Source organism: Netta rufina (genome assembly GCF_964035555.1).
Source record: "Netta rufina genome assembly, chromosome: 4".
Classification (NCBI taxonomy): Eukaryota; Metazoa; Chordata; class Aves; order Anseriformes; family Anatidae; genus Netta; species Netta rufina.
In genome coordinates, this window is record NC_140127.1 from 63,616,684 (window position 1) to 63,629,217 (window position 12,534).

The 12,534-nt window shown below is 35.1% G+C and overlaps 1 protein-coding gene across 2 annotated transcripts in view; it reads left to right on the forward strand.

Annotated features, from left to right (window-relative positions):
- Positions 1-12,534, forward strand: part of SLC2A9 (solute carrier family 2 member 9) — a gene marked incomplete at its 5' end in the record, with an annotated part of 102,885 nt that overhangs the window by 54,376 nt on the left and 35,975 nt on the right. For both annotated transcript variants that reach the window (XM_084285428.1, XM_084285427.1), the window contains 2 exons: positions 8,641-8,742; positions 10,359-10,434. In XM_084285428.1, the coding sequence (XP_084141554.1) occupies positions 8,641-8,742; positions 10,359-10,434 (178 nt within the window). The remainder of the gene's footprint in view (positions 1-8,640; positions 8,743-10,358; positions 10,435-12,534) is intronic.

A 12,534-nucleotide genomic window follows, 5' to 3' on the forward strand; every position in this document is an offset into this window, starting at 1 on the left:
ACCTTTTTATGCATGAGAAGAGAATATTTATTTTTTTCTGTTCAGCCTACTTTCTGTGCCACTGGAAATGCTGATGTACTAATACCCCACCCCTTCAAATTTGCTCTTTCAGTTCAAGAGAAAAGCCTTAATTTTATTTCAGTAATCTTCATAGATGTTTCATTGCTGCTGGTTAAAGGAACAATATTATGAATTCATTTTTTCAACTGAAAATTTTACAGCTTCATATTTCTATAAGTTCCTCTAAACTTCTTCCATGCCTAGAACTAAGGATGGGAAATTTCTTTCCACTTCCAATTTCTCAGCTGCAGTTTTTGCTGTTTAAATATATATATATATATATTTATATATATATATATATAACAGTGTTAAATATAGAGTCAGATGTGTATGTCTGATTGACATTGCTCAGAGGGAAAAATGGAAGAAGTAGAAGAAAGTGAGGAGACGTTAATATTCCTTGTATATTTTTATTGTGCTTGCCAGGGTTTCAGTAAATACTCCTTCTATCAGTAATGGTAATATTTAATTATTTTTTTTGGTACGTTAGATGGTCATTTGTAAAAACTCTAAACTTTAGTGGAATAATTGGGGTTCATCCATTGATGAGCCCTGAGTAAATGCTAAAGAAATAGATGGAGTGAAATATTGAATAGACTTCCAACTGGGACACATGTCACAGAGGGAAGACATCTAGCTTGACATCATGCTTTGAAGCAGGATACAATACAACTAAAACATTCCCTGGTAAATACTTGCTTATTAGAAGTCTGTTTTTTAAATTCTACAAACTTAGCTAAACTTTGGTAAGAGTGGTTACTGTGCCTCTTTTTGTATTTGTCAGTAACTGAGGTTAGTTTAACTTTGTTGTCCTATTCCTAATGGACAGAAACAACAATTTGCCAGTCTTTCTTCCATGTGGTAATAGGCTGATAGAGATAGAACAAAATTTGTGAGAAGATTCCCTAAACCACCATAAAATAAAAGGAATCTTACTCAGATTAAGCATCCTGTTCCCATTTTTGCCATCTGTGGCACCACATTTGGTCTTTATGTAATGCTCATAGAAAGAGACTAGCTATGACTACGTAGAGAAGATTATGCCTTAAGCATTTCCCATAAGGTATTGCATAAGTTTTTACTAATGTGCCTTCCAAAGCCTCTGATGGAGACAAGCCGCGCAAAGCCTGGAATGAGTTAAAACATAATTCAGTAGTAGAACACAGAAGAACATAGGAAATTCTTTGCCATATCACAGAGAGGTCAAGACAACTCCCTGAATTGAGGGAGATAATGTTATTCTACTCTGGGATGTCATGAGAAAGGGGCATTCAACCTTTTCTCAGTTTCCTTTAATGTTAATAGATCTTAACATACAAGAAGGAATTTCTTGCTCAGAAAATAACACATCTTAAGACAAGGGTATCCCAGACACATCAGTAAGTGTCCTCATCCCCAACAGATTTCCTCCATCATATGCAAAAGGTAATGCAATTTGTCTCCACTGAAACTGTTGCTACACTGGTGTCAGTATAGGAAGAAATACCTTCCAATAACGGTCAGTTTGTGGTAAGTGAAAAAAAAAAAAAAAAAAAAAAAAAAAAGTTGTGAATAGTTTCATCTTGAGGGTTCTTAGGAAGCCTTGTCATAATGTGATTTTTAGTGAGAATTGTTATGCAGTCCTGTGTGACTTTATTGCACTAGATCAGAATCAGCCTTCATCTACCCATAATCCCCAATAGTGGGTAAGTAGAGGACAATGCAGGAATGGGGCAAACTTGGCATTTCCCCCTTTGCTCCCCTGGCCTCTCCTGACCCTGACAATCTGCTGCACAAGGAGTACCAGAATTAGAATTAGGAGATAGTATCTCAGTCTTTAATAATCTTGATGGATTTTTTTCTTTGTATGTGTCTAGTTACTTTTCAACTTTTAGAACCCATGGCATCCTAAGGCAGTGAATTTCCCAGTGTAACTACATATTTTATGAAAAAGTCCCTCATGTTGAGATCAGAGAATATCAGGTACAGTAGGTGTGGACTGTATGAAATCATAGTAGTTTGGATACTTGGTTAACTGCAAAACTATCTTTAGAGAGGTAGCTATCAACACTTCACTGTCATACAAAGAAATATCTAGTGAGAGCTGTCCTGGGTCAATTAGTCCTAAACCTCATTAGTAAGATGGGTGAGGTAATAGACAGCCTTTTATAATCACCTGCTTCATCCAAGCTCACCAAAGTTGAAAAACTCAAAAATGTTTGCAATAACTATAGAAGGTCTAAAAAACAGGGTTTGTGGCCTGAAATTGGTGAGATGAAATTCAGCAATGAAAGGTACACAGTGCTGTACTTTGAGAAAGAAAAAAATCATATGCACAAAAACAAAATGTCATGTGGAGCTGTGTCAAAAGGCTTGCTGAAGTCAAAATCTATCATGTTTTTCATTTTCTTTTCATCCACTCAGCTTTCTCCCTGACAGTGAAAGAAGTCACACTGATCTGCACTGAACAAATCTGTTTTGATTGTTCTGATCACCTTAGTATCTTCTAGCTGCTGTCAGACTGTTTGATTGGTTAATAATTTATCCTAGTACTTGGGAGAGGGCAAGAGTCAGACTCTGACTTCCTTCTCCCCATGTAATAGAAGGTAGGTTCTCTGTTTGCCCAAACCCAGTGCTCTCAAACATTGCCACTGACTCACAAGATTTCTGGGATTTTCACTGTTTATGAAAACCTCATTTTTACTAATAAATTTTGAGGTAGTAAAGGCTGATTTGGTGGGAAAAGTGACCTGGCACTGAAGACTGTTAATGTTATCCAAGAGAAATATTTATGCAGCTTATCATCTATAATTTTAAGATACCATAAATAGTTGCCTCCATGAACAAACAGTTGGCTTCCAAAATTGCCTATCACACTAATCTGTGTTGCCTATGTCATATTTAAATTTTGTGAAAATTTAAATGATTTACTTTATTCAGAACCACAAAAGCATTAGTGAGTACGTCTAATAAGTAACATGGGGAAAAAAAAAAAAATCAACAATTCATTTAGAATATAAAATACTGAATTATTTTATATGCAGGGAGTCACTAATTACTCCCCAGTTGCAAATTCATCCTCATTTCACAGCTTCAAATGTAAACGTGTGGAATCTTTATGGAGCAAATTTGTGAGTGGAAAAATGCTTGGATTTATGCCATTATATTGGATAAAAGTAACCATAAAGAATTAGTAGAAAAGAGATACTGACCAAGAAACTTCCCAGACCATGGTATTTGCAGACAGCAGGAGTGCAGGTAGCCGCATATTTACTGCAGGGTGAATCACAGATTGTGATCCTATTAATGCATACAACTTCAATCCAGAAATGGTCAACATAATCATTTTTAGATAAGGAAATTAGTGTTCTAAATGATTTTATTACAGCTGTGTACTTCTGGATAGGCAAAATTGCAAAATTGCAGGTAAGGAAGGGATGGTGTAATGGCTTCCAGGAAAAAAAAAAAAGGTTCCTTATGGAAATCTACCTACAATACCACTCCTAAGACCTGAGGGGTGGTGAGTTAGAGACTGCATTTCTTTGGTACAAATATTTCTTCTTTTATTCAGAAATTGAAAATTATAGAGACATCTTATTTCAAGCATTGATTTTTTTTTTTGTTTAGTTGGTTTTCTTTTTTTTTTTTTCTTTTTTTTTTTTCAGTCTGTTCAAACTGATCTACGTCAGGGCATTCAAATACCATCATTAGAAAATAAAGCACCAGCTATGGTAATCTATCATGGACCTAGTCTATCTTTTAGAAATGTGTACCCAGCACAAGACAAAACCTGGCATTTTTAACAAATAAATCATAAACAGAAGGAACTTTACTTCAGGAATACCTTCATTTTGTTGAAGGGACACAATAGGAATTAGTGTTTGTTTGTTGTTTTTTTTTTTTTTTGTGTGTGTGTGTGTGTGCTGCCTAAGAGCTGTTCCCAGGCACTACTAAGGCAAAGGCAGCAGGCTAGAGCAAATCCCTACATGGGCTGCATCTTGGTGTCATAATGGTTCAACAGCAGTTGCGTATGGAGACCCTGTGCTCTGTGAATGGAAAAATCCACCATCACGTCAAGTAGATTAAGGATACTTTACTGCAAAATAGAAACTTACAAAGTTCTAAAAAAAATTAGAAAATCCTTTGCTTAATAGTGATCCCTACAATGGTACCTACAGAAGGTGTGAGGTATCATCCCGTTGTGGCATTAACATAGATACAGGTAGTGATATGAGTGGCAAGGAAGGCACAGACTGATTTAAGGTTTGTACTTATTTGGTGAAATGCAGAGCTAGGCCACTACAGAGCAATTTAGGGGCTTAAATAAAACACCCTGTTTCCTTGTTTTGCAATTGAATTTGCAATTCATACAGCAAAAACATATACAGAGAAATAGGAATCAAACCCCATTTGTAACCCGTGGTCTTTTGTTACTCTTCTTCTCCTGGATGCAAGAAACTATGCACCGTGTCATAAATAGACATGACAGCAATGTAAATGTGACTATTCGTTTCAGCACAGCTATTTAAAAATGGAAATAACACAGAATTGGCTTGTTGCATTGTCTGAATTTAGACATACAGTCTTGCTTGGATCTATATCCAAAATACATGAGAAAAAGTATGGCTACTCTTTATGTTAACGTATAGATCCAATTTCTGTATAGAGCTGAGAAATGAAGAAAATCTAATAGGGTTTTGTTAGTATGATTTGGGGCCAGGAAATAAGTAAGGAATAGATCTCCCATTTGGGCTGTAGAACTCGCTTACATATTCATTTTTTCCCCAGCTTGTCTGATCTTTTTTAATGCACTCTGCTTTCATTATGTCAGCCCCAGTATCAGCAGCTGACTCAAGTGAAAAGATTGACATTTGCTTTTTAAACTTTATTCACAAGTGGTTCCTGCCAGACAAAAGAAAGTTATGTTAACTGTTAACTTAGTTTGCATATTGGTTGCCTTATCAGCAAACGTTTGTGTTGAGAGATTTTGATTGCAATATTTTTTTACACATTTTCAATAAATTCTGCTGTGTTAATTACCATGACTCTGGGTATAGGTTTCTACAAATGCATGTTTGTGATCACACATAAGTATCAGCATCCACAATTTGGCAAATAATTCAGTGCACTATCACAGAAAACAGTTGTAAGACTCTTTTTATGGCTATACTTGAGCATATGCTGAATTTCTTTTTGTTTCATTTACTCTAACACATAGTATATTTTGACTTGTTGCAGGTCTTTAATAAGTAAGTGTTGCCAGTGCTAACCAGTGGAGCATTCAGAACTATAAATACTTGAAAACCGGTGAATCATTTTCTACTTCCTATGAGTCATAGGCATCTTAGTGGGTTTTGCAAGATAACAAGATTTGGATTTGTATAATTAAAACCAAAACTGAACTTGTCATCTGTTTACAACCTTATATACTTTTTAAAACAAACAAACAAACAAACAAACAAAAAACAACAGGGAATCTTCAGGGTTTATCTGAGCGTTTGTTTCCATCAAGAAAAGGGGAACAGAAATTTGAAATATTGATGCATTGTCATAGGTTTTCTTAAGAAATCCTCAAAAATAAATTAATTTGGGAACTAAATTTTAGTTAGAAATACTGTTAACCTGCACAACTTCATGGAACGGCTGCTGAAGCATCTGTGTACTTAAATCAAAAAATCCTTTTAGCCCTGATGAAAGATGGGGCCTTCTGAGAGGCTTTTCTGGTGTGGACTGGCTCCCGTTTGAACAGCTTTGACCTATTCATACTCCCTGGATGCTTCTGCTTTGCCTCCTCACTGCCTGCATCCCTGCACAGGCCAGTAGCAAAGGCACGGAGCCATGGCTTTCCAAATGCAAGCGTAGCTTTTCACTGTAGCACAACCTTGTAATTCATGGCCAGGCAGGGAGCATGGGTTTGGTTGTTGCACTTGGCTTATCCTGAGCTTTACTCAATGTAGAATCCCATTTCAGCAGAGACTCATTTGAATCTGTGCCATAGGCAGATGTCTGGGTGTTTTGTTTGGTTTGAATTGATGATGCAAGAGGTGGGCCATGCATTTGAACAAATTAGAGGTGTCCTTAGCTTTAAACTGGAAATAGGTTATTTCTCCCTATAACTGGGAAAGTTAATCATGTCTAATGGAGAAGCCTTCACCTTCTTAGTATTCTGTAGATTTTGTTGAGTTGTTTGTGTGATTTACTTAGGATTAACTTTGAAAATGATTATAAAATTCCCAGCAATTTGGGTACATCACAGTATCTGTGTGAATAAGTACAAAATTGCTGTTTACTTTCTCCAGTGAACAAAGTTGGTCCGTTCTATAAATAACAGGAACTGCCACCAGGAATTATAGTTGCAAATTCTTTGGGGCAGAAACTGCAGGAAGCACCCATAAGTTGAAGCATTCAAGTTCCTCAGTGCTGCTGTATTAAATAAATAACAATGACTCTGTAAGATGATGAAAGATTGGGAAACCTGGCATCAGCTCACAGAAAAGAGCTGTTTCACGTGGAATTGTTCTGTTGTCTTCCCCACTCATCTCTGGATAAGATAAAATTTATATATATTAGAAACTATTATTCTCTTCTTTAAAAAACATATGGAGCTTGCAGATCTGCTGTATCTGTGTCTGTGCTTTGCTGCTCTCAATTAAAACCGGGAGTTCCTCACCAACCCACCTAGATTTCCAAATATGTCCGGACTACTTATTCTCAATGTATGTGGGTACAGGTGTATGTACATATCTCCTTGGAGTCCTCTCTTACTGGCATTTGCTTTACCTAGAGGTTGAGAGCCAGAAACTGTATAGCACTTTTTTCCACATTTTGCTCCGTATGTGAACCATTTTTCCTCAGAGGGAAACATTCATCCTTCATGCCTTTTTAATACAAAACCCATCAGCTGGTGTAACACTAAGATTGTTTAATCACAACCACCAATCTGTAATTGAAAAAGTAAGGGAAAGTCACTGGTATGTCAAATTATGGTTGTAGCATCCATTGCTGAACACACTGCAGAAGTCTCCATCTTCTAATGGACCCACTGGATAAATTTACATCCTTCATAGTTATAAAAAATGTCTCTTGGTTAAGTTTATGTGTGGCCACATGTATTTGCAAGATGGATTCATTAATCAACGTTCAAAATATTTGGCATCTTGTAGGGTTTTGACAGCATAACAGCTGCAGTTTTAGAACATTTGGACTCCACGAGTGCAATGTGAAACCTTAATAACATCAGGTCTATTTTAAACACTGCTCTGAAATAAATTATATTATGGAATCTGTGGTAACTGTCAAAATGAGTATACTTCCTCATTTAAAGAAATAAGGAATGATAAATCTATCTGCAGAGCTGCTAGCTGTGTTCTGCCATGTCATGGTACTCTCTGGTGTGGAAGTCCACCTCTTCAGGGTGATGGGGATGGCACGTTTTGAAACCTCTTCTAAAAACTGCTGGTAAAACTGACATTGTGGGAGAAGTGCTTACACACGAGGCATTTCCTCCTTGAACAACTGCGTGCTTTCCTGTAACACATTTCTTTTAGATGCTCATAGTGGAAGTCTATGTTGTCTCCAAAAATTAAGGGTATTGCTCCAGATTTCATTTTATTTGCTCATTTAATCTTTTGCTCAATGGATGTCTAAAAGACGGATTCCAGTCTCTACCAAATAACTGTGTGACAAACAGTCACGTGATTCTGACTTTAAGATATTCAAAATGATACATTTTGGGCTTCATAAAATTGTTTTATCCTTCTCATAACAACACCAATTGTAATAGATAATTATGGCAGTTGTCAATGAGAATAGTGTATTAGAAAATATTGTGATCTAAAATAGGTATTAGCATATTTTAATTAATCTGACTCGCAAAGAAAATTCAGTTTCATATTGCAGCTTTTCAGAAATCTTTTCACTGTGTTCTTTTCTAACAGAAAAGTATTCAAATTTTCTGACTGTTAACAATGTTGTGTTATCTTAAGGTGTTAAATATAAATTCAAATTGTTCATGAATGCACAGGTATCTGTTCAATAATCCCTTGTCCTAGTGAGGTTTTCTGATGGATGGATTTCTTTTATATGGCTACTCAAATTAAATCTAGATGATGATTAAATCTGTTTTTTTGTTTTGTTTTTGTTTTCTGAATTCAGGTGAACCAGAAATTAAAAACAAATTGTAGATTAATAAAAATTACTTAACCTAAGCTTTTTCTTTTTTTTTTTTTGCTTAAATCTTAAACCTTTCAAGTTTATGTTGAAAGAGATGTTGAATGAGCTGTTGAAATTAAGAAATAGTTGAAATGCAAAAGCAAAGAAGTAATTTCTTTCAAAATACTGACATTTAAAAATTGTATATTTCTATATTATTTAATTGTATATTATAGGAATTTAGTGAAAATTTGTAAGCAGTTAAATCAACGTAGAATTGTGTAAACATAATTGTGAGGACAATTATAAACATAGCATACCTGATATGTAGTACAAAATCAATTCAATTATATTTGTTTTGGTCTTCATACCAAAAGAGCGTATTACATGGCATTACATTCAGACCAAAAGAGCGTATTACATTGTCTGATGCCAATTTTTGTTTTCCAGGGCTTAGTTATTGAGCGGCTCGGACGCAGGCCTCTTCTCATTGGAGGTTTTGGGTTGATGATTGTCTTCTTTGCAATTCTTACCGTGTCTCTGACTTTACAGGTAACAATACAGTCATTAGATATTTTTGTTCTCTCTTTTGTCTATTCTAAACACCAGTTACTTGATACCTGTTTGCCTTAGTGTTCCTCTATAAGCCAATCCTTTTAATTGGTTTGATGTAAGGATTCAAAGGTCTGTCTTTTGCTTTTTTATAAATCTGGTGTTTTGCTTTTTTATAAATCTGGTGTTTTCAAAGCACCGTAGTTAACTGTAGTAGGTTTTGCATTAAGAAACCATAGGGGCCTTGAACATTCATCTCTCATCAAATGAAAGGCTCAGGCATATCATGAACTATCATGAAGACAGGTTTACCCATAGGTGGGAAATGTTATATTCTATGTTTTTATCCTTGCTTGTAAAGCAGTCTTCTTTCATACTATTTCATCATTATACTTAGGCTTGGATAAGTATCCATGTTTACTCTTCTATCAAGTCACATATTTTTATTAAAATTATAAAGACGGCCTTTGCAGAACATCTGCTCTTAAGTTTTCAGATGTTATCAGCAGTTGGTTCTCCAACTCTTTCAAATGGTCAAAGGATAATCATTAAAACAATCTAAATACTGAGCCTAATAGACACACTGCATAATAGACAGACTATAAGAGAAAGCCATCAGAAAATGGGGGTCATTATTTAGCACTGAAATAAATATTTACATGTTTTAGCAAGTGCATTTTACAGTGCCACTTAGGGCACATATATGTTTCTTGTATAATAGATATGTATCTTGATCAAATTTGCAAAAACAGTAAAATTCTAATAAAAACTTTGCTGATGGAAAAATAAATAAATGGAGAGACAGAAAGAAAAGAGAATCCCTGAGTTTTTCCTTATCTAATAGTGTTCTTATCAAGAATTAATGTAGATAGTTAAGAAAGAGTGTCCTGAAAACTCAGTAGAAATCATGCAGAGTATTTCATGTTCCTATCATTTAGAGGTATGAATTGAGAGAAATCTACTTTGGAGTAAAATAAAAAGATTGCCTTGTGAGGAAAACAGGTGATTCCTTTAGTGAACATTTACAAGTCCACTAAAGAACCACTTACATTGTGTTCGCTTTTCCCAGTAGTTGTTGCGTGCACGCATAACCTTTCTTGTCTGCAAAATAAAGTTATGGCTAAAATGCTTCGAATGTGGCTTTCATGTGCTATGTGAAGTTTCAGATACAGCTGTCCGATCCAAAGGCAGCCTTCCATATCTGGACTTCTGCCCAGCCTTTAACTGGAGAAATTAGAAGCTCTTTGGATCATCATAGCTGCTCTTTAAACATGCTTGAAATATCTGAGGAGGACAGAGGTGCAGAATCTGTACAATAGAAAGAAAAACTCTTTTCCAGATTGGCTTGAACTTTAGCACAAGAAGTTGTAGACCTTTAGAGTTGTGACTTCTGTGGTGCAGGAGACTGGCTAGTATTTCTCTACATGGATACCACAGAGAGCAAGACCTTCTATGCAAATAATCTAATAAAATTCTACAGAAATGCGGTTTTCTAAATTCGTCCTAGACTAAATTCTGAAATAGAGAATGAATTGTGGAAAAAACTATTATTTCTGATTTTTTAATACTGGAGATAAGTACAATACAATTAATGTGAATGTCTTTTTTCTACCCAGAATAATGTGCATTGGCTTCCTTACCTCAGTATATTTTGCATTCTTGCAATCATTGCATCATTCTGCATTGGACCAGGTATGTCTATTTTTCATGTTTCTTTGTACATTAAATCCCAGCTATTCTTGCACTGGCAGCAATGTTTACAAATTGCTTGTTAGTAATATCACTTAATCCTTGTCTAAGACCTCAAAGGGTGTAAGACAAGGAAAGGTAATAGCAGCACACAGTGATAGCCACATACATAATAAAAACTCAAGTACACACACATTCCAGAACTAGTGCCTAAACTGCAATCAGTACCAAATTATAATGTTGGCAACTATTGTAGGATTGCTTCTGTTTTTTTAAATATATATAGAGAGAGTCTAGTATCTAGGTATTCATTTATCAATGCTTATGTTAACAGATTAATGCCAGTAGTACACTGGGAGACCAGTGGAGGGAGAGGAGTGGGGCAACTGAATCTTGCAATCCCCTTGTCCTTCTGTAAGGACAAATCTCAGGTTCAACTAAGTCTCTAGTATTACTGGTAAATCTTTTTTTTAGACTGAAGATTTTTAAAAGGGTTTGTAGAATAGAGATGTTCTTGCTGTTTCAATACCTAATGACAGTTAAATGTTGACTTGAAAGTTCTCAAGAATTTTCCTTCAATTGTTTTAAGTAGCTTAAATAATTTAAGTGCAGCTACTTATAGCATCTTTCTTTGTTTCTTCCATAAAAATCTGTTGAAGAGAGTTCTAATTTGTTCTATATTGCAAATGCTTTCCACCAATTTTTAGAACCTGCAGATAAATATGTTCTCTTGCATTGTATTTTCAGCATCTTAAAATTAATTCTTTACATTTATCTGTTACCTCAATATTCATCCGAATATATTCCATTTTCCTTCACTTAGCTTTACATAGACCCTTGCTGAGACTATTCAGAATTTCCTGGTTTACTTTCCATTGTCTTTGGAACAAAGTGTCTGTAGGTGTATGCAAAACCGACAGCTTTTTTTTTTTTTAAATATATTAATTGTTTTCTCCAAAATTTTTTAGAAATTATATCTTCTCATGTGTTTTTCACTGTACTTATTGTTTTCAAAGCCAAAGAACATTGTAATGTGCCAGTAGCTGCCTAGTTGGCTTCTCTACCTCTTCTTTATACCTGACAGTAGTAGGAATATTTTTATAGTATTGAACATTGCTTTGCTTTGCTTTTTATGAAAAATTTGGTAATTGACACTTCAGTGGTGAAGAAGAAATTACGAAGAATCGTATCTTGTCTCCTCTGCAATTCAACAGCAGATTTTTAGTTGACTTTTAATGGGGCCAGATTTATCTTCAGTGAAACTTCTCTGAGGTGGATTATCTCTGTTTTGTTTAGTGGGACTTAAGAGCTCTGAACTACTTTCCTACCTCTCATTTCTCTTTCAGAATATGAAAGCAATTTCAATTATTGGCCATGTGTTAAAATGGATGAATGAGTCTCTTGATGCTGTTTAATCATACAAGAGTCTATCAGTGCAGAAGAAAAGAAGGCCAAGTAGGGCAGCTGCACTTCTTTTTGTGCAAGCAGTGATACTTGGGTTCCAAAATCGGAACCAAGCTATTGTACTAATGGGCCAACCCCAGCTGCCAGAATTTCTGGAGCAAAGAACACTTGAGAGAAACTGTGCCAATTTAGTAGTAGTGGCTACAAGAGGACTTTGACCTTAGAATATCTTAATGGAAGATTTATGTTACTTGGCAAATCTCAGGATTTGCTGGGTTTCTTAGTGTGAAATATTACTTTGTATTTCTATTCTATGAACTAAAATTTAGTTGAATAACTAATCAAACAATTATAAAACTTAGTAATTAAAAAAAAAAAAAGACAAAAAAAATAAAAATGCTGCAGATGTAAGATTGCAACTGTGTGTGAGGAATAAGAGATGAATTCCGTGGAATTACTTATCCTTATGTTTCCTTAAATAAGTAAAATACAACACACTGAACATTTCAAGATAGATCAGACTTATTCCATAACTGAGATAATGTTCAGTGTTTTCCTCAAGCAAGTCAAGTACGGCAATACAGTCAAAACAGTAATCTTTTGAGTAAAATAAATACAAAAATGAAAAGATTTTTCTGAGATTCCAACATAAGAGAGTTTCGATTCCAATATATTTCCACTTTTTTTTTTTTTTTCCAG